Source organism: Jaculus jaculus, chromosome 2, assembly GCF_020740685.1.
Source record: "Jaculus jaculus isolate mJacJac1 chromosome 2, mJacJac1.mat.Y.cur, whole genome shotgun sequence".
In the NCBI taxonomy this organism is placed as follows: Eukaryota; Metazoa; Chordata; class Mammalia; order Rodentia; family Dipodidae; genus Jaculus; species Jaculus jaculus.
Window position 1 is genome coordinate 67,743,252 of NC_059103.1, and position 25,489 is coordinate 67,768,740.

Below are 25,489 nucleotides of genomic sequence, written 5' to 3' on the forward strand. Positions count from 1 at the left end.
TGTGTTTCTAATGAGACAACTTACTTGGTTACAGGGGCTGGAGATATGCCTCAGCAGTTAAAGGTGCTTGCTTGAAAAGCCTGCCAGGTCAAGTTCAATTCCCCAGTACCCAAGTAAGGCCAGATGCACAATGTGGTGCATGCTTCTGGAGTTGATTCGTAGTAGCAAGAGGCCTTAGCTTTCCATACTTGAAGTTTTAATAAATTATAACCCCACTCTTTCTGCTTGTCTGTCTCAAATAAATAAACAATATTTCTATTTATTTATTATTTATTTACTTAAGAAAGAGAGAGAGGGAGACAAAGAAAAAGAAAAAGAGAAAGAGGCAGAGAAAGAGAATGGGTGTGCCAGGGCTGGTAGCCACTACAACTGAACTCTAGGCACAGGTACCACCCTGTGCATCTGGCTTATGTGGTTACTGGAGAATCAAACGTGGGTCCTTGGGCTTTTCAGGCAAGCACCTTAACCATTAAGCCATTTCTCTGGCCCGTGAAAAATCTTTTTTTTTCTTTTTTATTTATTATTTTTTAAATTTTTATTAGCATTTTTCATGATTATAAAAAATATCCCATGGAAATTTCCTCCCTCCCCCCCCACACACTTTCCCCTTTGAAATTCCATTTTCCATCATATTACCAAAAAATCTTTTTAAAAAATTTTTTATTAGCATTTTCCATGATTATATGAAAAATCTTTTTAAAAGACTTTGCTATAGAACAATGCAATGAATTTTATAGTTTGAGAATCCTTCTAGACTTCAAATAATGGTCCACACTGTCACTCAGTTATTTAAGAGATATTCATTTTGCACCTATGCTAATTCAGGTTATCCTGGGTATCAAAAATGCTTGAGTGGAGCCAGGCATGGTGGCACATGCCTTTAATCCAGCACTTGGCAGGCAGAGGTGGGAAGATCACTGTGAGTTCGAGGCCACCCTGAGACTACATAGTGAAATCTGGGTCATCCTGAGGTAGAGTTAGACCCTAACTCAAAAAAAAAAAAATGCTTGAGGGGGATAAGAATATGATTTCTGCCTGCACAGAATTCACTGTCATGTGAGGAACCCAGACTTAAATACGAGCTCTAGCATATCCAGGGTTTAGATTTCGACTTCTTTTGAAATAGGGTCTCGCCCTAACCCAGGCTGACCTGGAATTCATTATGTACTCTCAGGCTGGCTTCAAACTCATGGAGATTCTCCTACCTTGGTGCTGAGATTAAAGGTGCATACCACCGTGCCTGCCTCATATACAGTGTTTAGAATATAGAAGGGTGATTCAGTTGCTTGAGAGTGCTAAGAAACCTCCAAACCAGGTGACATATGCACCAATCCTTGAAGAGTGAGAACTTCACAATAAGTATATGGAAGTCAGGAATATCTCATGAGAGGATATGGCTCATTTTTAAAAGTCCAGTATATTCTGATTTTTTTGTTTTTGTTTTTGTTTTTGGTTTTGGTTTTTCAAGGTAGTGTCTCACTCTAGCCCAGCCTGACCTGGAATTTACTATGGAGTCTCAGGGTGGCCTCAAACTCACAGCGATCCTCCTACCTCTGCCTCCCGAGTGCTAAGATTAAAGGCATGTGCCACCACACCCAGCAAAGTCCAGTATATTCTAACTGAGGCACATTATGAAAGAATTTATATTAAAGGAATATATCTACCTTGTTTGCTGGTGGGAGTAAAGTGAGTGTGAGTTTATATGGCCCAGCCAGTGGAGTCTTATGTTAACTGTCTTTGGTTGCAAATTACAGGAATTTACTAAGTGTAGGTCATGAAAAAGACTCATGGGGGGGAGAGATGGTTTAGTGGTTAAGACGCTTGCCTGCAAAGCCTAAGGATACATGTTTAACTCTTCAGATCCCACCTAAGTCAGATGCCCAAGGTGATGCAAGTGTGCAAGGTCGCACATGTCCACAAGGTGTCTGGAGTTTGGTTTCAGTGGCTGGACACCCTGGCATGCCAATTCTCTCTCTCATAAATAAATAACCAACTAGCTAAATAAATAAATAACAAATAATATTAAAAAATGACTGATAGGTGACTCACAGAACCCAAGGACAGAAGGGCAGCCAGGCCTCCCAAAGGATAAAGTACTCAGAAAACCCTCAGGATATCATAAGTACTCTTAGCATACTTTTGGCCTCTCTTCCTCTTTCCATGCCTGCTCTAGTCTCTTTCTTCAGAGTGGCTCTGCCACTCAGTCACAGGACAGGACAAGACAAGAGATGGTCCTCACTCAGCTCCAAATCCTCTTGATCGTGGGTCCAGACTAGGCCATTATAGAATGTCATGGTCTGTATTCTCAATCCCCAGAGGTTCAGATGTAATTGGTTTACTTGGTTTCCTCCATCATTCATGACTGGAAGAATACAGTCATGTTTAAGGAGCATTTGCCCTGTGGGATTAGGAATCGGTGAATTGAGTAGAGAGCATCACTAGCTAATGGGCTGGTCACATGTCCCTGACCATGGCCACTTTTAGGACATGAGAACCCCATAATGGTTCATACCTTTTTGTGAAATGTAGATAAAAGATACAAGGGTTATGATGGCAGCAGACCAGCTACGAATGACTGAAAAGCTTCAAGAGGCCAACCTTCTGTTGGAGGACATCCAGAGAGGACTTAATGATTACCTGGAGAAGAAGAGGCTCTTTTTCCCCAGGTATCCAGTTTTTGTTTAGACCTAATTTCTTGGGCCATACATAGGTGTAATTATAGTTGAATACTCGAGTTGCTTTTAACCAATCTGTTCTACTTCTGGCTCTCAAATTCCTGAGGTGACTTCTAAGAAAGAAGCATGTTTGCATGGTCTAGTGTGAGGCTGAATGGACTCATTGGGGGTCAAATTTACTCTTCCGTCAGACAGTATTTTTTTCACACATAAAGGGGCAAACTAGCAATGATTAAGATCCTGGTCTTCAGAATTAAACAGAACTCATTTGGAATCCCATTTTTACCCCTTCTTAGTCTTGAAGACCTTCAGCAAACCTACCTGTATCTTGGATTCTTTACTGTAAAACTGAAAATTAACAACAGTTCCCACTCTGTATCTTTGATGTGCAGAGGCAATGAGTTAGTACATGCAAAACGCTACATGTGTTTGAGAAATGACAGTGATTTGTGGTATCAAAATTTATAGCTTCTGGAGCTGGGCATGTTGTTGTATGCCCTTAATCCTAGAATTTGAGAGGAAGCAGTAGGATTGCTGTGAGTTCAAGGCCAGCCTAGAGCTACAGAATGAGTTCCAGGTCAACCTGAGATAAAGTGAGACCTTAATGCAAAAAAGTTCATCAAATTTATAGCTTCTGCTATGTAAGTCTATAGATATTTGCCTCACTTTCTCCACAAAAACCAATAATGTAGTTTTAGAGGACTAGTTCTAGTGGGGAGAGACCATAATCCTGAAAATCCATCCATGCCCAGTCTGCCATGGATGGTTACTCCATGTTGTGTGACTTTGATTAGGATGTAGGTCTTCTTTTGTTTTTTGGTTTTTGAGGTAAGATCTCACTCTACCCCAGGCTGACCTGAAATTCACTATGTAGTCTCAGGTTGGGCTCGAACTCACTGTAATCCTTCTACCTCTGGGATTAAATATATGCACCCCCATGCCCAGCCCAGGATGTAGGTCTTCAATATAAGACAAGTAGATGATGGAGGACGAAGAGTCAAGTGCATCCTCAGCTGCGTAGCAAGTTTGAGGTCAGCCTGGGTTACATGAGACCCTGTCTCAAACAACTACTAAAAGGTCAATGATACTATTTCTTTATGTGGAGGCAAATGAGTTTCCTACTCTCCATTAAAAAAAAAAAAATGTTGTTAGTCAGCATGGTGGTGTACATCTTTAATCCTAGCACTGGGGAGGCAGAGGTAGGAGGATCACTGTGAGTTCAAGGCCACCCTGAGACTACATAGTGAATTCCAGGTTAGCCTGGGTTAGAGCCAGACCCTATCTTGAAAAACCAAAAAAAAAAAAAAAGTTACGGAGATTTTTTTTGTTGTACTTTTTTCTTTTTCTTTTTTTTTTTTTTTCAGGGGGTTTGCCACATGTGGCTATAGAATACTTTAAAAATTCAGCTAGTGTGACTGAGATAGTGATTTTTAAAATTTATTTAACATTAATTGGCATATATACATATATATATATATATATATATATATATATATATATATATATATATATATATGCAGAGTTCCTAAGAGCAGTGAGAATGCAGGGTCAAAATTTCTTAATGCCTAAGGATTATAGCTTGTTTAAGACTCATGTTCAATAAATTATGTTGGCCAAAGCAAGACAGAAACAACTGAGGTCCAAAAAAATATAAAAATTAAGCTACATCCCTGGAAACCTGGGCTTGATTTTGTGGTAGGCCACAATACCACCTGAAGGCCATGAGTGCATGGTCCTTTCATTATGGAACTTTTTGTCTGTTCATCACAAAAGAGATTAATATCTTCAATGTTTTCTAAAGATTTTGTTTTTGCCTATTTTAGAGACTGAGCAAAAAGTGAAGGTGTGTGCTCCTTCTCTAGAAGATGATAAAGGCCTCTGGATGTAAATAGATCATTATTAGCACATACTTTACTGATTCATACCTCTAACATTTTCTAGCACACCTAGAGAAAAAGAAAGATGAACCTTTCTCCTTCTCTTACCCAAGGGGGTTCTTTAACACTGACTCCACATTAGAATCACTTGGGATAATAAAAAATACAAATGCCCTAGACCTCATCAGAAATCAATTACATTAGGATCTCTAAGCACTGAACATTGAACCTTGAAACCTTTTAATTGGAATTATTAAAAGCTCCTCAGGGGACTCTAAGGTACAAGCAAAAATGGGAGCTACTGCTCTGCCCAAACTCCATTCCATTAGTATCATTCCTGTACCTAACTACATTCAACTCACATATACCAGTTTCATCTTTTCTCTTATTGTCAGAGTCAAACTCATTCTTACCTTCTATGCACAGATGAAAAATAGTAAAAAGGAATAGGCTTTAGAGAAGACCTCAGGGCATAGCTGGTAGTACCTGGGTGTGATTTGCCTTGTTTATAACAGCAGTTCTCAGAAGAGGTCCCAGTTACCATGTTCTTTTGCTTTGAAATAGATTCTTCTTCCTGTCAAATGATGAACTGCTGGAGATCTTGTCAGAGACAAAAGACCCTCTACGGGTACAGCCACACCTGAAGAAGTGCTTTGAAGGGATTGCCAAACTGGAGTTTACAGACAATCTGGAAATCACAGGCATGATCAGCTCTGAAAAAGAAACTGTTCCATTCATACAGCAAATTTACCCAGCTAAAGCCAAGGTAATTTTTTATACATGGGTGGTGGGGAGGGAGATGAGAGATATTTTCTCCATACCAGAACAAACTAGAGGGAGGTAGGGTGTGCACTGGTTCAATGTTACAACCCTAATTTGGGGCATAGAATATTTGGGTTCTGTTAGGTCAGGACAAAGTAGAGTACTGAGGACAGCAGGAGGATGACAGAGACATAGGAAATGGGTCATCCACATTCCTCAAGGAACCACCCAGCCATCATCCCTTCTTTGCCTAACAAAGCCCCAGGTCTAGGTTTCCTGCCCCCTTATCTCTCAGGAAACCAGGTTACTGGTCTGGTGTCACACCCTGGCTATCTTACATCTCCCCTAAAGAAACCTCTTCTTTACTTGCCCCTTCCTTACCTTCTCCCAGTTGAAGAGCTCTATATAGCCCACGATCTGTAATCCCAAATTGACTGTTCCGCTCTTGAGAGTCAGTTCTGGCAGCTCATATTCTTCCTGAATAAAAGCTTCCATCTTTGCCTCAGAATGGTCTCCGTGGTCTTGGTCACTCCTGAACCTTAAAGGTTCCATATCTTAATGAGAGTGATTTATAATCCTAAAGATGGAGATTATATTGGAAGAACTATGACAATAAAACTAGTTGAAGTATCTAAAACAAACTTGATAACGGAGACAGTAGCAGAAATCTGATCAAAACTGATCTAGTAGTCCCTGTAGGACTCAATTTAAGATGATCTAGTTGGTTGGAAAACATAATAGACTCAATAGGAAATCAGGTACTACTAAACTCAGCTTTTGATACACATACCCACCTTTTTTGCAATTTGCATGTGTGTGGAGTATGTGTGATGTGGTATGGTTATATATAATGTATACACATGTATATCCCTGTGCACATGTGTGTGGAGGCCAGAGGAGAACATCAGGTGTCCTCCTGTATCACTCTTGGGTTTGTTTCCTTGAGATGGTGTTTCTCACTACAGTGAGAACTGCCATTCTTTCAGTCAGACTGTGTGTTAAGTGTGTCCTTTGTCCATTTGGTATCAAGAATACCATAGGTAAACATAAAGTAGAAGAAGGTTGGCTTGAAGAAGCACCAACCCTTTGTCCTCTCTCCAGCCCCATCCAGAGGGAGCTGGGCTCCTCCCCAGTCTCTCTTTTGGGCTTTGGCTGATGGTTGCTGCCTCCCTCTCTCTCTGTTGCTCCACAGGGCATGGTAGAAAAGTGGTTGCAGCAGGTGGAGCAGATGATGCTGGCCAGCATGCGTCAGGTTATTGGACAAGGGATTGAAGCATATGTCCAGGTAAGTAAGAATCAGGGCACAGGTTCCAGTGTTGGTACTGCAGAAGAAACTCTGGGGACAAGGTTAGATGGGCTAGTTTTAAAACTTCTACTAAAACTCACCTTTCCTTTACTGGTGAACCCTGGGCCAGTGAAGATATTTCTACAGAAATATTTGTTGGTAGAACCAGATTATTAAGGAAAAGAGGGTTAATGGGAGTCCTCTGATGGTCCAAGTCTATTTAGTCCCTTCCAAGTAACCATTTGCTTAGGTTACATATGACTGGAATAACTCACTAAATTATCAAACCTTAAGGGACACAAATAAGTGTAACCAGACCCTAAGAAGGAAGAGCCTGTCATGCCAAATCTTTAAGGCACATCCAGTGAGGTTCATGTTGGAAGAGTCTGAGTTTTGTCTGTTGTACTTTGCATGTATCCTCTTACTTCCAGGCTCTGTCCCCACTCCCAGGACCCCTTCCATTCTTTTTCCTATATGTTCCAAATCAAAAATTATAGAGAAGCTACCAGCATGAAATTGCCAGATGTAAGAGGATATACAGCAAGAGTCAGCACTTTTTGATAACAGATCAGATGAGCATTCTTATTTCTGTGGTGAAATCTCCTGCTGCAACTGTGTAACTATACCCTTGTGGCAAGAAAGCAGCATAAACATTATGTAATGAAGAGATGACTATGTTCAATAAACTTTATTTACAGCAGGCAGTTCCAGTCTTGTTCCCCATGTGCTCATTTGCCCACTCATGGTCTGGAGTTTAAGAAAGAAAATTTATGGCTAACAGAGCTGTGACACAGCACTGCCTTGTTATGTGGACATTAAAGAGAGGAGTTCTGAGTGCTATATGACCACTACCGTGACTATAGAAAATCTCAGTGAAGCAATGAAAAAATGAAAAGTTGATGAGACTATTTGTTTTTCTTCCTTTTTCATAAATGTTGGAGATGAAGATGTATATCAAGTGATCCCAGAGATATCAAGCCTTATAGCACCTGAGGGTGGGAGAGGATTTTGTTTTCCATGTCAGGATGAGATGGGAGGATACTGCTTTAGAAAGTTAGTTTAAACCACACGTGAAGAACTTATCCTATAGCAAACCCTGCTACTCCTTCCCAGGTACCTCGTAACACATGGGTCTTGCAGTGGCCTGGCCAGGTGGTTATCTGTGTCTCCTCCATCTTTTGGACCAAGGAGTTGTCTCAAGCCTTGGAACAAAATGCCCTACCGGTAAGCGAGCAGACTACGAAGCGTGCATAGACTCGAGCATCACCTGGGATTTGGCAGTGTGTCCTTGGAGAAGCCGCTTGGGCCATTTAGGACCCAGGATCATAGAATCCAGCTTTCCCATGAGGACAGTGAGGCAGAGAATTTGGAGCTAGGGTCATCCCTAAAGCTGTGGTGCCAGACTGATTTTTGCCTACATAGAAGTTCTGAGATGTGATGTTCTACGTTTATGAGCCTTTGTTTCCCAGGGTCAACACAACAGGCTGTTCAACAGTAAGGACCCCCTGCTTCTTCCTAGGCCAGGAGACCACCTCTCCTCCTCCACTACTGCCCCCTTCTTCCCACTCCCAGGCCAGTCCCCAGCAAAACTACCTCCAGCTTCCTTCAGCTGAAGGCTTTTAGCTTTGTGCTCTCATGCCTGCATAAACTCAGATCCAAATGCATGCATTTCCACTGAACTGATGCCAGTATGAGACTTGAGTGGACTTGAGTTCAAATTCTGACAAATTTGCTTGTTGGTTGTTGATAACAAATAGCTTCTTTAATCTAAGTTTCAAAATAAAAGGATTGTGGCTAGGGATATGGCTCATTTAGTAAAGTACTTGCCACACAAGAGAGAAGGCCTGAGTTCTGATTCCAAGCACCCACATAAAAAGGCTAGACATGGTGGCACAAGCTTATGTCAGAACTGACGAGGTGGAGACAAGATAATCCCTAGGGTTGCTCGCTAGCATGGCTAGGATAATCAGTGAGCTCTGGATTCAGTGAGAAATCCTGTCTTGGAAAATAAGGTGGACTGATTAAGAAAAACACCCAATGTCAAACTCTGGCCTGCATATGCACATGCATGCATGAGTGTGTACACACATGCACGTGCGCCCACACACACGGACACACATGTATGCATGCACACACACATGCATGCATGCACACAGTCACACATGCACACACACACATGCACACTATATGCACATGACTACACAAAGAAATAAAAGAAAAACAAAATGTGAGGCATTGTCACATCACATCATGGTATGGTAGGAGGATTAAACAAGTTATTCATGAGTTATTCAGTGCTAGATGTGAGGTTCTTCAACTAGCATCATGCATCTAAGATTCATGTAGAGAATAATATTTGGGGAGAGGAACAGGACAGTTTGGAGGAGTCAGGCTTGGGCCACTGCATAGTTAATGATGTCATTCCCAGAGATGGGCTTACTGGAGGAGAATCCAGTTTGACTGACTGTCTGTTCCTGTGCCCTGGCCAGGACTTTTTGAAAAAGAATAATGATCAGATTGCAGACATTGTTGAGCTGGTGCGAGGGAAGCTGACCAGCGGAGCCAGGCTCACTCTTGGCGCCCTCACTGTCATCGATGTCCACGGTAAGCACGGAGGCTTTTCTGATACTGCTGACTTCCCTGGTGGGCTTGCCTTTCGATGCTTCTGAATGGGAAGATACAGGGCTTCCTCATCCATCTAAGAGAAGGAAAGGGGTCAGGGCAGAGCCCAGTGCCAAAGACCGAGTATTTCCGCCTTTACTTTTCCCTCTCCCAGGAACTCTTGAAGCAAGGCTCTTACTAAGATCAAATGCATTTCTGAGAGGTACCGACTTGGTGAATAGTATCTTTGGGTTAACCATAGCTTATAATTTTATGTACTCAGCAGGTGCCAAGTTTTGTGCCGAGTGCTTATGTTACTTCATTTTCACATACATTTCCCAGATGAAGAGCAATTTTAGAGAGGTATATAATGTGCTGAGAGGCACATAGCTAGTGAGTGGCGAGGATCCTCTGTAAACTTCCAAGTCCAAGGGTCTGGAAATGGAGAATGAGGCAGGGAAGTGGGTGGGGGCTTTAGCCCAACTTTAAACAGAAGAGGAGGGGAAAGAACTGGGATCTTTGTGTAAAACAATCCACCTCCACATCCTTACTCTATCATCACCAGGGAAACTAGGGTTGGACCAGGCTGGTTGCCTGGGAACGGTATCCCTCTTGCTCATACACCAGCTAACTGGTGTGTCATAGCATTTTATTCCCTTGGGGCTGATGCTCATTTCACTTCTGATTTCAGCCAGAAAGACTAGCATAAAATCAGGGTGAGAATACATTCCTCACACAGCTGCATACCCAGTTGGTAAAAATGAGGAATGCAGCATTGGCTCCCAGAGTGCTCCTAGGGTGGCTGGGTTCACAAATGATGGTGAACACACACCCACACCCACACACTGCATAGTGGAGGCGACTTCAAGTCAGTCGCTCTCCCAGACCTTACTCCCTGTCATACCCACAGTACTCTCAGGAACCTGAAGGGGAATTAAATTCCTCAGGAAGGAGCGCAGCATGGCTGCTATAACCTTCTCTGCAGGGCTGCCATAAAGATCTATGTCTCAGGAAGGCAGTGGACTTTCAGATCCTAAATTGGATGGCGCCCACTGGGCTAACTCAGGGATCTCAATAGCCCTCATTCTATGAGTAACTAAAAGATAATTTCCATAAGCCTATCTTCACTCTTCAAATTCAGAGTTCCTGACACTATGAGAAAAGTAAACTAGTTTCAAAATCCTATGAGAGAACAGAGAAAAATCTAGAAATGTATTTCACAGCTGGTTCCTCTGAGGCCCCAAAGTGAGAAATACCTCTAATCAAGGATTCATGGGATACCTTCCCATGCTGTCCCATTCTCTGAGAATATTTTAGAGGCCCACAGCTGGAGGGAAAAATGGTTAGTATTAGGGGGAGGTGAGCGTATTCAAGGTCCTTGCATTGCCAAGCCCCATCCCCATGAATTTGAGAATAGGAACAGTAGACATAGTACTTTTTAAGTTGGACATTCTATCTCTCTGTGTCTATCTCAGTTTCTGTTTCTCCCTCTGTCTCTCTCTCTCCTTCCCTACCTCCTTTTCTCTCCTCCACACAATTCCCACTCAGTTCTCATAATAACCAAGGTGGCATGAGGTAGGTACTCTGTTTTCTCCTTTTTACAGATTGTGTGACTAAGTGATAGACAGGTTGAATAGCATTTCCAAAATCACAAAGCTGGTTCATTGATGTACTAGGCTTTGAACTCAGAGTATGCATATTTAAGACATCCGTTTTACTCTGAGAGAAAGCAATGCTGCATGTCCTCCTCCGGGCCCCTGTGGGGAAGCAAAGGCCAGCTTCCAAGAGCTCTGGCTGCCTGCAGGCTGGGGGTAGGCAACAGGATGGTAGAACCTGAAGTGTGAAAGAGGACCCTCTGCTTCCTGAGAATCTGTGAGGATGTGGAAATTCTGGTAGCTCTGAATGACCTTGTTTCTGTATGATGTCCCAATAGCCCGTGACGTGGTGGCCAAGCTGGCTGAGGATGGGGTTTCCGATCTAAATGATTTCCAGTGGATCTCGCAGCTGCGCTATTACTGGCAGGCAAAGAATGTACATGTACGGATGATAACCACAGAAGCCTTGTATGGCTACGAGTACCTAGGAAACTCCCCCCGGCTGGTGATCACACCCCTCACTGACCGATGCTACAGGTAAATTCTAGGGCCCCCAATTTGAGGGATGGGCAGAGTAGTCTAGAGGGAAAGACACTGGTAGGAAGATCGGGGTGTCTCTGGCTCTATACCCTCTACCTTTTAGTCTCAGATTTCAGAATTTTGTCTGTTGTCACCACCATCCACAGACGAGCATGGAAATGGCTAGAAATGGAAACCCAATAGGAATCCTAGTGCCAGCTGATTATGTTGGAACCAATTAGCATAACATTGGCACATGGCTGTGATAATGACATGATGCTTTAAGTAGAAAGTTCTACAATAGCTAGAATGGAGATGGTGCTAGGAAACTGTGTTTGGTGGCACATGCCTTTAATCCCAGCACTAGGGAGGCAGAGGTAGGAGGATTGCCATGAGTTCGAGGTCACCTAGGTATGACATAGTAAATTCCAGGTCACCTTGGACAAGAGTGTGACCCTGCCTTAAAAAGACCAAAACCAAAAAGATGGTGGGAGATCCCATGGCCAAGAGGTAGACCTCAAATAAGAATTGGGCATGTGGCTCAGTGAGAGACCAGAGAAGGCCCTAGATTCCATTTCCAGCACTGTAAGAAAACAAACGAACAAAAGAACTCAGGCAGGGCATTCCAAGGGTCAGGTAGTCAGTCTGATTACGAGAAATTATTTTTTTCTTTCTTTCTTTTTGTGTTTTTTTGAGGTAGGCTCTCACTCTAGCCCACGCTGACCTAGAATTCACTATGGAGTCTCAGGGTGGCCTTGAACTCATGGTAGTCCTCCTACCTCTGCCTCCCAAGTGCTGGGATTAAAGGTGTGTGCAAACACGCCCAGTGAGAAATGGATTTTTTATGTGCTCAACCAAGCCCTTTGTCACTTTCCTTGGAATTCTTAAAGTTAGGTCTATGCATTTTGTCAGTGTTATGATGCTCAGGTTTTCTTGGATCTTGTATTTCTCCATTAATAGTAAAAAAAACTTTAGGTTACAAAAATAATACTTCAGCAGTCTGGGGAGACGACTTTGCAGGTAGGAGCTCTTCCATGCAAGCATGATGGTTGAGGGCCCAGGGACTCTGGAGCCAAATGAGTTCAATTCCCCAGCACTCACCCTAAATAGCTGGGCATGGCCATGTACATTTGTCACCCCATTATTGAGGGGAGAATCCCTGGGGCCCACAAAAGCAAGTTCCGATATCAATAAGCAGTAAGAGACTTTGTCGCAAGAAAATCCATGGATGAGCAATGAAAGGGTATATCCAGTTCTCTCTTCTGGCCTTCATTTGTATTCACAAGACATGCACATCTGCACACATATGTACATACACTATGCACACACTATACCCCACATGTAATAGTAGTAATAAAATTTTAATTTTTAAAAAAATTTCAAAAAATTTTTAAATTTTCTTTTTCAAATTTTCAGTCACTTGTTTTCTTTTTTATTAGCATATGTTAACTATCAAAAGCAATGATTTTTGTTATGACATTTTCATATAATTATATACTTATGACTATGCTGTCTTGCCTGCACTTCACTCCCTCTTGCTGTTTCCCTTTCTCTTCCCAAACACTCCCTCTTACATTTTTATGCTCTTTAAAATAATCTCAGTTTTGCATATGAGAGAAAGCATATATTTGTCTGAATGAGTCTGGCTTATTTCACTTAACATGGTGATCTCCACTTTGTTCCATTTTCCTGCAAATGACGTAATTTTGTTCTTCTTTATGTCTGAGTAGAACTCTCTTTGTATATTTTTTAATTCATCCATCCTAGGCTGGCTTCATGTTTTGGATATTGTGAATAGTGTCGTGATTAACATGTGCAGGTATTCTTGTTATATACTGACTTAGATTCCCTCATGAATAGACCCAGGAGTGGTGAGGCTTGATCATATATTCATTCTATTTCTAGTTTTTCAACACCTTCATAATGATCTCCATACTTGTTGTACCAACTTGTATTCCCACCAACAGTGTATAAGGGTTCCTCCTTCACCCCACCCCATCTCCACATTCTCAGCAGAATTTGTTTGATTTCTTTGATTTCATTGTGACTAGAATAAGGTGAAATCTCAATATAGTTTTCATATGGAATTCCTTGATGACGGATGACACTTAACATTTTATTGTGTTTTTTGGCCATTTATACATCTTGTTTTGAGAATTGTTCAATTCTTTTCAATTCTTGATATATTGTCACTTATTTTCTATGTTCTGTGATTTTTGTCCATTATTCATTTATTCTGTTGACTATTCATCAATGATTCTTCCTTTAAATAAATTTTAATCTTTGATGGGTGTGGTGGTGCACCCATCATTCCCAGCATTCAGGAGGCAGAGGTAGGAGGATTATCATGAGTTTGAGGCCACCCTGAGATTACATAGTGAATTTCAGGTCAGCCTATGCTAGAACAAGACCCTAACCTTGAAAAACCAAATAGATAAGTAAATAAATAAGTTTTATCCACACCTTTATATATTTAGCATAATATTATAAGCCACATATATGGCAGGACAATTACTATAGTAGAACAAATGAATATACTTATTTATACATCACTACTTATTTACTTTTTGTGGCAAAAACAGCTATAATCTGCTCATTTATCAAAAACTCCAGAGTGCTACTCACTGTTATCAACTAAAGTGTTCTTGGACAATCAGATCTTGAACTTCCCTGTATGCCATGCATGATATCAGCATGATATCCAATTATGGGGTAGACAAATTTAGAAGATTGTGAGATAGTGTATTATTAAATTTATAAAGAGAAACCAAAAGCTATGTGTCCATATCATTCATTTTGATGCTATCCTGTGCCCACCACATGCTAAGCACAGGATGTTTCTCCTAAGGTTATGGCACTGAATCAAAATATGGTTCCTGAACCCAAGAGCTCATAATCTAGTGGGAGAAATTTATTTATTAGCACTGGTGATCTTTAGAATGTGGAGACTGAGTATTTTTCATTTTTATTTGACTTGTTTTTACTAGTCATTGGATCATTCAGACAAACTTGCATGGGTGCCACCATGTGCTGAGCACATGTCAGGGCTCTAAGATTGCAATGATGAGTAAAATAGATGTTTTTACAGTGATAGTATATTTGTCATGTAGTCAGAAGTAAAGTACTACTTGCATGACTAGAATTAAGAAAAAACCAAGTTCATTTTTTGTATCTCAGGGCTTGGATACTGAGTTCCTATTTTTCCCCTTAGGACCCTCATGGGAGCTTTGAAGCTGAACCTTGGGGGAGCCCCAGAGGGTCCAGCCGGAACAGGCAAAACAGAAACTACTAAGGATCTGGCGAAAGCTTTAGCCAAGCAGGTACAGAAGTGCTATCCACACTCACCCTTTCTTCCTGCTTCTCCCTGGACCTCTGTCTAGGACATAAGCATGAAGTTCTAGACGATTTCAGCTAACAGATGGGGTGGGGCCTTAGTTTGTTTAGTAGAACAAGAGAGGATTCCCATTCCTGGTTGATGGTGCTGGCAGTTCACCTTGAGTCCCCTTTTCTCTAGTGTGTTGTCTTCAACTGTTCTGATGGTTTGGATTACAAAGCCATGGGGAAGTTCTTCAAGGGGCTGGCCCAAGCTGGAGCATGGGCCTGTTTCGATGAATTCAACAGGATTGAGGTAACTCTGCTTCTAGGCTACAGAATAGATGTGTTGAACATGGACAAGCCTTTTTCTAAGATCTCAGCTCCTTAAGAGCAGAGTTGTATGTCTTCTTGATGGCCCTTCTATACATTAGGTACTTATTGAACTAAAAAAAGCCACAAGGAGACAAAATGTATATTTTATGCAGATACCTAGCCTTCTTATCATATGTATTCATTATGTAACTCATTCAAATATTAATTGAGCAACTGCTATATTCAGGAAGCCTGCATAAGTTCAGAATGCAAAGATAAGTAAGAAATGATCTTGCCTTCTTACATTGTTGCCATCCAGTAAAGGGAATAAAAATAAAATGAAACAGCATATGAGAGAAGTCTACAATGGCAAGAACACATCATAAAAGAATGAGTGATTCTATTTGGGTAGGGAATGGATATCAGACATGTAATTATGCAGCTTGAATCAATAAATACTCAATGTCTTATAGGTACCAAGCACTATATAAAAATAAACTACTATGGAAACTTTTTACATACAACAGGTTCTCTTCCCTTTGCCAAAACCCAAAATCCTGATACTAATTTTGAGCACGGAGGTCTGGGTTCTCTCCTTCCTGAGTGAGGGGAAGCCTGGAAGTGTTCCATCAGCTGGCCATTCTCACTACAGGTGGAAGTACTTTCCGTGGTAGCCCAACAGATTCTTAGCATTCAACAAGCCATTATCCGGAAGCTGAAAACCTTCATCTTTGAAGGCACTGAGCTCTCTCTGAACCCAACCTGTGCTGTTTTCATCACCATGAACCCTGGGTATGCTGGAAGGGCTGAACTGCCAGATAACCTAAAGGTAAATATAAGCATCGATTTATACATACAGTGTGGATGCATATGTATGGAAGAGTCTAGAAGTACACACCCCTGGAGTCTCACAGAGAAGCTCAGCAGTAGGAGCGGGCAGCGTTTTCTGGCTGTGAGAAGGAATAATGGGGTGACAATGGTAGTAAGGTAGTATCTGGTTCAAGAACACAACCACCTCCTCAACAAAGTCTCACAGTAGGGGATATGTATAATGACCGGGATCCAGGGAAACGCTTTGCACACTACAGTAAGGGTGACTGAATTGTTCACAGGACCCATACAGGCATAGAAACCAGAGACTCAAGCTAGGCACGGTAACCTCTCAGCTTAGCCCAGGAGTTTTCACATCTCATTTTTTTTTTTCAGGGAAAGGTAGAAATTTAGATTGTTACATAAATATTCTAATATTTAAAGCCTGGCTAATTGGAAAGAATTCCAATAGGCCAAACGAGTAGATCTGCTTACAAGAGAGCAGCAAATTCCATTGCAGAGAACTCTAGCAGCCAGACCACACTGAGCTCCCCATTTACTCCTCAGCTGGTTAAACCCAAGTAGTTGCCATACCAGAGTGCACGGTTGCAACCTCCTGGAATGATAGTGAGAGCGCGAATTTGTTCCCAGTGCCTGTTGATGATCGGCCCTATGCCATAGCCACTGAAATATATATTGACCCTAATGACAGTGGAAAAAGAGCCTCAGAAGAATAAGAGAGAAAGAGCCAGTTAGGACTTTTTCAAAAGAAAATGGCCTTAAAATGCTGCTTTCATAGAAAACAAAATTCCAAATGGCTTAACATGGTTAAGTCTCTAACTAGAAGAAGATAAGCTACAGCTCATGTGCATAGAAAGAATGACCAGAGAACTTCCAGATCTGCTTCTTTATTAATTTTGATGCTAACGTGTGAAAGTGATAAGACAGCCACGCCCACATCCATTGAATTTGGTACCTGGTGCTCAGAAATCTCTAGACAGACTACTTCTTCCTTCTAACAATAGAAGAGTCAAGGAGATCCATCAAGTGTTCATTCTCTGTAGAGACTAGTGTCAAGGTGGAACTTGGACCCACATGCTCATCTTTGACCACACAGTTGTACCCACCCTTCACACCCACCCCAACCAACAACCATGCTGGACTTGCACAGGCATCTTCCATAGCATAAATGTGAGAAACACCACATGCCAGGGCTGCTGAGAGGATGTCTGGGTTCTGGTCTTGGCTCTTCTCCTCACTAATAGGCAAGTCGCTCACATAAGAGCTAAAGTCATACAATGGCTGACATTTACTGAGCACTCACTGGGTGCCATATTCATCTATGGATATTTCACTTATGTTACATTGTTCACATGACTTTTTTTTTTTTTTTTTGAGGTAGGGTTTCACTGTAGCTAAGGCTGACCTAGAATTCACTATATAGTCTCAGGCCGGTCTCAAACTTACAACGATCCTCCTATCTCTGCCTCCTGAGTGTTGGGATTAAAGGCATGTGCCACCACACCTGGATTTGCATGATATTTCCATGAAGACCTGCGGTTATTAGTCCACTTTGGTGTAAAAAGATTGATGCCTACCTAAAAGGGTTATATAACATGCCCACAGCTAGTTTGTAACAGTCAGATCTTGCCTGACATCCAGTTTCTTGTGTGCATATTGGTCATGCATTTCCAAATAGCATCTGATGTTCATATTGAACACTGGGAAACTTCAACAGTTGAGATGCTGTGAGTTTTCCACATTTATCATAGAATGGCTTGTCGTTGGGATATCTAGATCCTTCAATACAGCTGCTGAGCCACCCAGGACAATAGTGTGTAGATGAACAGTCCAGGCAGCAGTTATCCTTTGCATTAACTTGTCTTCTGTCCCTTGATTGTCACTGGGATGGACTGGATGATCATGTTACTACTTCTTACCTATATTCATAGTGGGTGTTCAGGTTATAATTGGTCATTACTTTCCCAGGCCTTATTCCGGACAGTGGCCATGATGGTACCAGATTATGCACTCATCGGAGAAATCTCCCTGTATTCAATGGGGTTTCTGGACTCCAGAAGGTATGTTATGTTTATTTTGCAATGGGGTTTAAAGGTCTTTAAAGAATGGCTTTTTTTGTGGCAAACTCAAGGCGGGTAGACCATTGGGAAAAAAGAAAAACGTAAGGAACTGTCTTTCTATCCCTGGCTAATATAAGGTCATGTGGCCTTCACTTTGGCCATAACTCCATTCCTTAGAAAGAAAAGGCCCAGATGCCTGAGAAAAGCCTCACCTCCCTCTGCTCACATACACCTAGACTCTTTTATGGAATAAAGTCACTCATATCTTCCTCACCTGCCAGTCTGACACATCTGCACTGCATTACTAACTGGCTTAAGGCAAAAAGACTAAAACCTGAAGTGATTCCAAAGTTGAAGAGAAAAAATTAGTAGTATTTAATTAGCGTAATAATTTAAATTTCCATCCACATAACATTTATGGACTCTTCTAAATTGGGTCAGTTCTCATTCAAGTATTTCCCAGTTTTCCTAGACACACATAGAGATCAGTGTCTATCATGTGTGCGTACATACATAGCACATGCACGGAGCTGAATAGTCACTGTAAACTGACCTACATGTGTATGAATCCAATACAAAGCTTACATCCTACCTTTGCCATGCTATACTCAATTGGCTTTTTGTTATAGCAGATGTCTCTCCACAGGTGAGGATATGGGTGTGTGTGGTGGTTTCAGGTGTCCCCTATAAACTCAGGTGTGCTGAATGCTAGGTACCCAGCTGATGGAGATTTGGGAATTAATGCCTTCTGGAGGCAGTGTATTGCTGGGGGCTGGCTTATGGGTATTATAACCAGTGTCCCCTTGCCAGTGTTTGGCACACTGTCCTATTGCTATTGTCCACCTTATGTTGGTCAGGGGGTGATGTCCATCCTCTGCTACTGCCATCATTTTCCCCAGCCATCACAGAGCTTCCCATTATCCTATAAGCCAAAATAAACCCTTTTCTCCCCACAAGCTGCTCTTGGTCAGATGATTTCTGTTAGCAATGCAAACCTGACAAAAACAGTATGGTTGGTACCAGGAGTAGGGTTGCTGATAGACATCTGGCTGTGTGGCTTTGGTCTTTTGGAGCTGATTTTGTAGAGGAATGTGGAAGAATTTGAAACCTTGGACTAGGAGATGCATTGCAGTACCATAAGTATGGCTTGATGGACTATTCTGGTCAGAGGTGATAGACCTAAATGCATTAAGACCTATGGACTGTGAAGTTTGGCTTATGAGGGTGAGAAAGAGCTTTGCTTGGACTGAGCTAGAAGTGGTTTGTGTGTGAGGCTTGCTGTTATGGCTGTGTCCTGAGAATTTGTGTAGGGTAAAATTGCATAGAAATGGACTGGTGTGACCAGAGGGATATGGCACAGAAAGAAATCTTTATGCTGAAGCTGCTGCAATTGAGAGATTACAACTCTTGAGATTGGGCCAGATGATCTGCACTGGGGCAACAGGAAGAATGTTGACTCTTTTGAAGGGGCCTGAATGCTGAGTGTCGTGTTCTCCAAAGTCTGTTTTATTCATTTATTTATTTCCCCCTGGATTAACAGATTGGCAGCCTACCTGGTATTATAGAGTATAATAAATGCAGGAAAGAGTAGGTTATTGAGTTTGCAACATGGTCTTGTGTTTTGGAAATGGCCAGGTGCAATGTGAAGCAAGTTTGCTAGATGTCTGCATGGAGACCCAAGGATGGCCCATGGGTTACAGTGGAGACCCAGTGAAGATGCCAGGACCACTAGATGTCTGCTAAGAAGAGCTGCTAGCTCTGCATAAAGTTATCAAGGACTGTGATTATCCTAGCTGGAGGGGTGGAATTGGAGTTCCAGAGACTGGTTACTGGTTAGAATTATCAGACTTGAAGACTTTTCATTGACTAGAGCTGCTGGACTTAGAGCTACAGAGTTTAATGTTTACCCTGTTTAAATCTGGTATTGGTTGAATATTTCTTTGCTATACCCAGTGCCATCTTTTGCAGTGTGAGTGTCTATTCTGTGCCATTATGGGGTTTGGGGGGATTTTTGGTATTATGGCTCAGTTAAACATTGGGATTGATAAAAAATATAGGGACTTTTTTTTTTTTGGTTTTCTGAGGTAGAGCCTCATTCTAGCTCAGGCTGACCTGGATTCACTATGTAGTCTCACACTGGCCTCGAACTCACAGTGATCCTCCTACCTCTGCCTCCCAAGTGCTGGGATTAAAGGCGTGTGCCACCATGCCTGGGAATTATAAGAAGTTTTAAAGTTGGGTGAATATGTTGAATTTTATATTATGTATGGTTATCAGTTTGTGGGGGCCAGGGGTGGAATGTGGTGGTTTGATTCAGGTGTCTTCCATAAACTTAGGTGTTCTGAATGCTAGGTTCTCAGCTGATGGAGATTTGGGAATTAATGCCTCCTGGAGGCAGTGTATTGCTTGTGTGTGTGTGTGGGAGGGGTGCTTATGGGTGTTATAGCCAGTGTCCCCTTGCTTGTGATTGGTACACTCTCCTGTTGCTATTGTCCACCTTATGTTGGTCAGGGGTGATGTCCTCCCTCTGTTCATACCATTGTTTCCCCTGACATCATGGAGCTTCCCCTAGAACCTGTAAGCCAAAATGAACCTTTTTTTCTCCCCCAAAGCTGTTCTTGGTTGGGTGATTTCTGCCAGCAAGGTGAACCTGACTAAAACAGCATCCTTGTTTATCCAAGCAGTAGCAAGAATTTTTAACAGAATACCCTTCATGAGCTAGAAGGCGTCCTCCATGCTGTGAAGTTTATTTTTCTGTGGTGCACCTGGATCACATTGGTTTGTCCATTTAATTCACTTATCTAGTCAGTCAGTGAGTCTTTATGGAGCTACCTGTCTAATGCTCAGCCCTGTGCCAGCTGCTAGTGAAAATATCAAGACTTTGTTAATCAGGTTTGTTTGCTTGTGTGTGCATGTAATGTGTGTGTGTGGTGGGGTGTATGCATGTATGTGTTTATACACACACAGCACCCCATGCTCTTTCCTGTAGTGGTGGGAGCAGAACTTGCCCCATTTCATCATTTTTCTGCCCATTTTTATTTGATCCAGAGTTTCTTACAGATCTCAGAGTTTGCCATTTGGTAGGGAATCTCCTGTGATTCTCAGATATGTGTTCCCAATGGGACCGGGGTTATCAGGTGCATATTGACATACCCAGATGTTTATGTGGGTCCTAGGGATGGAACACAAGCAAACTCTCAGGCCTTTTCAGGCCCTCATGCTTGCATAGGAAGTGCTCTTAACCAATGAGCCATCTCTCCAGTCTAAAAAGTGAATCAGTTTTGAGGAGCACTCATTTCCTACAAATGTAGTGTGAGTTGAGGTCTTAGGGTGACCCTGGAACCCAAATCCCAATGGCTTAGCATGGAAAAAGTTTGCTTTTCACTCACTGAAAGTCCCAAGTAGATGTTTATGATCAACAGCACTGCCTACTATGAGACAAATCAAAAAGCCAGTACATTTTTATCATGCCTATAACAAATGGCATGAATGGTCTCATGGAGGAGGTACTCATGGGCCAGCTTGGGACCTGGCGGATGCCACTTGCATTCATATTTCACTGGCTAAACACAGTAGAGTGTCCTCCTCTACCAATACAATGGCATTAGAAATTGCTTCCAGTTATATATCCAGAAGAATAAGACATGGCCAGGCCCATGGGTATATATTTGTGGTGTTCTGAGAAATTAAGTTTTGATTTGGTATGCTTCAATTAAAAAGGTAGACAGACACCAAACAAAATCATAATGTCATGGAAGTGAGAAAAGTAAATTTTCCCTCAGTAACCTTTAACTTCACTCTTCAGGGATTAATTAACATCGTTAGCAGTTTGGTATACTCTTTCAAACTTCTACATTCAACAGCATATAATATGATTTTGTGTATGGTACATGTTATGTGTGTGTGCTTGCTTTTAGTCATCCTATTTTTGAAAGAGAGCCCTATTTCCTTAGCTCATTGTGGTGAGTCTGTTAAAAGACTTGAAAATAGCAGGGCTTGGCCACCAAGTCCATGGGCAAGCCCAGCTCCTGAAGGGGCAGGAGTAAGGATCTTCCAGCGTATCTTTACCTTTGCAGTCTTGCCCAGAAGATTGTTGCAACCTACCGCCTGTGCTCGGAGCAGCTCTCCTCCCAGCACCACTATGACTATGGCATGCGGGCTGTCAAGTCTGTGCTCACAGCTGCAGGCAACCTGAAGCTCAAGTACCCCGAGGAGAATGAGAGCGTGTTGCTGCTCCGGGCCTTGCTTGATGTCAACCTGGCCAAGTTCCTGGCTCAAGATGTCCCTCTGTTTCAGGTATGCTGTCTTGAGCCCTTTGCCAAGGAAGGACCAAGGCTCAATGTTGAACGATGACATATTTTCTGTAGCTCCTTCTGGCATCGTCTTCCATCTCCTCCAACCACAGTGCCTTTGCCACATGCCGCTCCCCCCTTCATGTTAATAACAAGCAGTGCAATCTAATTCCTGATTTTAGTAAAACACAGTTTCATAGAAAGGATACTATCTGCTGCTGCATTGGATGGTTGTTTGAGGTGATACTTAGGGTTCCCTTTTGTAACTAGGGTAGTGCCCTCTTTATTACCTGGCTGAACTCCACAATGATGGAGAATGGCTGTTTTTCTATTCTAACACAATGACTGCAACATAATCTTATGGATGCATTAAATATTTAGTGGCTTCTGAAATTATGTGGGGAGAGAATCAAGACTAAAACAACTGACATTTATAATTTTCAATGAGTTTTAGCATAGGAAAAATGGGCTTTGGAAATTTTCCAACATTTCACCTGTCCAAAGATGTTATTTTAAGAATATGGTGGGCTGCAGAGATGGCTTAGTGGTTAAAGCACTTGCTTGTGAAGCCTAAGGACCCAGGTTCGATTCTCCAGATCGTACATAAGCCAGATGCATGTGATGGTACATGCATCTGGAGTTCGTTTGCAGTGGCTAGAGGCCCTTGCATGCCCATTTTCTCTCTCTGATTTGGATAAATATTAAAAAGTAAAATATTTTTACAAAGAAAATGGTAAGAAAACAAATGTGACTTGTTATCCTCTCCACTTTCTCTTAAATTCTTATTTAACAGGGAATTATCTCAGATTTATTTCCTGGAGTTGTTCTTCCAAAGCCAGACTATGAACTTTTTCTGGGAGCACTGAATACAAACATCAAAAACATGAAACTCCAGCCAGTGCCTTGGTTTATTGGGAAAATTATTCAGGTTGGTACCTTGTGCCCAGAGATGCATGTACCTGTTCTACTATCTGCTGTCCTTGCTCTATCACTAAGGCTGAGGCAAGGTCCATGCCTCTCTTGGACTCAGTGTTCTCAAATATCAATGATAGATAATGGCTCCTAAATAGACTAAGTGAACTCATCTGAGCAGTCACTTAGCACACAGATAGGTGAAGAACACATAGGATCTCCTACCTCTTAATTGATGTAAGAAACATGCGTGTTTATCTAGAATCATAGTTAAGTAATAGGCCACCCAAAGGGCAGCATCTTGTCAGAGTTAGAAGTGACTGTGAGAATCAACTTTCCACACCCCAATGCCTCATAGACTCCTCCCTTGCAGTGTAGGAGGTGTGCCAGGATTTAAGTCCCTATATGATGTCTCTTTCCAGATCTATGAGATGATGCTCGTCAGACATGGCTACATGATTGTTGGAGACCCCATGGGTGGCAAGACCTCGGCTTATAAAGTGCTGGCTGCAGCCTTGGCTGATTTGCATGCAGGTAAAGCTCACACTCTGTCTTCCAGGGTGGCCAGAATCCCTACACAGTTGCCTAGTTCTAGGGAGACTAGGCCAGGCTGTGAGTTTTGCCAGCCCTAGATGGTGATGTCTGAGCTAGAATCAGAGCATATGTCTGCAGGAGAAAACAAAGGATGGGATTGAGTGACTTGTAAGAAGGGACTTTCTGGGCTGGAGAGAAGGCTTAGCAGTTAAGCACTTGCCTGTGAAGCCTAAGGACCCCGGTTCGAGGCTCGGTTCCCCAGGTCCCACGTTAGCCAGATGCACAAGGGGGCGCACGTGTCTGGAGTTCATTTGCAGAGGCTGGAAGCCCTGGCGTGCCCATTCTCTCTCTCTCCCTCTATCTGTCTTTCTCTCTGTGTCTGTCGCTCTCAAATAAATAAATAAATAAATAAATAAATAAATAAATAAATAAATAAATAAATAAAGAAGGGACTTTCTTTGCAGGTCATGAATGCTGGAGTAATGTTCTCAGGAACATAACTGGCTTCTTCAGTGGTTCCCCAAGGAGAGAGGAACTCATGCCACTTGCTTAAACAAAATTAGTTCATAAGCATGTGCAGACTCTTGTATGCTTTCTTTTATTATACTTGTTTTCTTTCCTGTCCCTTTCCCTTTCTGCTTTTCTTCACTCCTTCCTTCTCTCCTTGCCAGCCTTCCTCCCTTCCTTTTAAGATAGAAGATAAGAGCAATTCTTTGGAATCAGACTCAAAGTTGGACAAATGGCTAAACCTTTCTTTTCTGTCTTCCAAGCTCTAAAATGTGGTTATTTTGAGAAATACATTATGTAAATAAATACATGGTGCCAGCTCGAAAGATGGGAGTTGCTTTACTGCCAAATAAGCAATTTTGATTTTCTTCCTTGTTTGTTTCTCTGTAATATGTAAACATGATTTTGAGAAGCACATGTGTTTATGTAAACATTTCAATTAAGTCGTTTTTTCTCTATTTTATTTTGCGTTTTTTTTTGAAAAATTTTAATAACTTTTATTGGGAACTTTAATATATGAACATACTGTGAATTGATTGTATTCCCATCAGGTTATCCTCTTTTGTTTATTCTTCCTCACCACCATTCCACCAAGGGTCCTCCTGAATGGTGGTGTTTATTGGTAACCACTGTGGAGTCATGAATGTACTAGTGGGCTTGTGTCAGAAGTACAGTGCCTCACAATACACCTTCCCACCCTGTGGTTCTGACATTCTTTTCCGCTGCCTCTTCCACAAGGTTCTCTGAACTTTGAAGGGTGTGTTATAAGTCTCCTTTAGTGTTGAGCTCTTGGCAGCTTCTCATTTTCTGCTTTTGAGTTTTGAGTCTCCTCAGTGTCTACCACTGTCTCTATTAACTAGTTTTTTTTGTTTTTTTTTTTTAAGATAGAATCTCAAACTCATGACTCCCCAGCCTTAGTCTCCCAATGGGAGATTACAGATGTGTACCACCACACCTAGAGCTGAAATTGCTTTCTGATGAACTCTGATAACTAAATTACTTTTGGATTTTTGAGATCTTGATTTGGTGATTAACTCAGCTTAGGCATTTTAAATTTAATACAGTAAGTAGTTTTGGCATTTGAATACAAGTTTAAACAACTAAAGAAGTAAAAGGGGATTATACCATTGTCTTTGCCTCAGGATTCTTCAGAAATTCCTCTTTATCTACAGCCTGGCTCATGTACTCCAACCATCCCTTATTTAAAGATCACAAGAATGATAAAGTGTTCTGAGGGTGAACAGTGCTGACTGACGTACATCACATGAATGTACCCGATGCCACTGACCTGTATGCTCCACAGGGGCTAGATAGAACATTTTGTATCACACATATTTTGTTACATTAAAAATAAGTCAAATCAGAACTGAAGAGATGGCTTAGCAGTTAAGGCGCTTGCCTGCAAAGCCAAA

The 25,489-nt window shown here is 41.9% G+C and overlaps 1 protein-coding gene across 1 annotated transcript in view; it reads left to right on the forward strand.

Annotated features, from left to right (window-relative positions):
- The window catches only part of Dnah3 (dynein axonemal heavy chain 3), a 205,173-nt gene that overhangs the window by 85,958 nt on the left and 93,726 nt on the right, over nt 1-25,489 (forward strand). Inside the window, exons 23-35 of the mRNA XM_045143809.1 lie at nt 2,530-2,666; nt 5,117-5,318; nt 6,507-6,599; nt 7,713-7,823; nt 9,089-9,203; nt 11,134-11,332; nt 14,526-14,634; nt 14,829-14,942; nt 15,594-15,770; nt 17,741-17,832; nt 21,909-22,128; nt 22,918-23,052; nt 23,459-23,570. Of these exons, the coding sequence (XP_044999744.1) occupies nt 2,530-2,666; nt 5,117-5,318; nt 6,507-6,599; nt 7,713-7,823; nt 9,089-9,203; nt 11,134-11,332; nt 14,526-14,634; nt 14,829-14,942; nt 15,594-15,770; nt 17,741-17,832; nt 21,909-22,128; nt 22,918-23,052; nt 23,459-23,570 (1,816 nt within the window). The remainder of the gene's footprint in view (nt 1-2,529; nt 2,667-5,116; nt 5,319-6,506; nt 6,600-7,712; nt 7,824-9,088; nt 9,204-11,133; nt 11,333-14,525; nt 14,635-14,828; nt 14,943-15,593; nt 15,771-17,740; nt 17,833-21,908; nt 22,129-22,917; nt 23,053-23,458; nt 23,571-25,489) is intronic.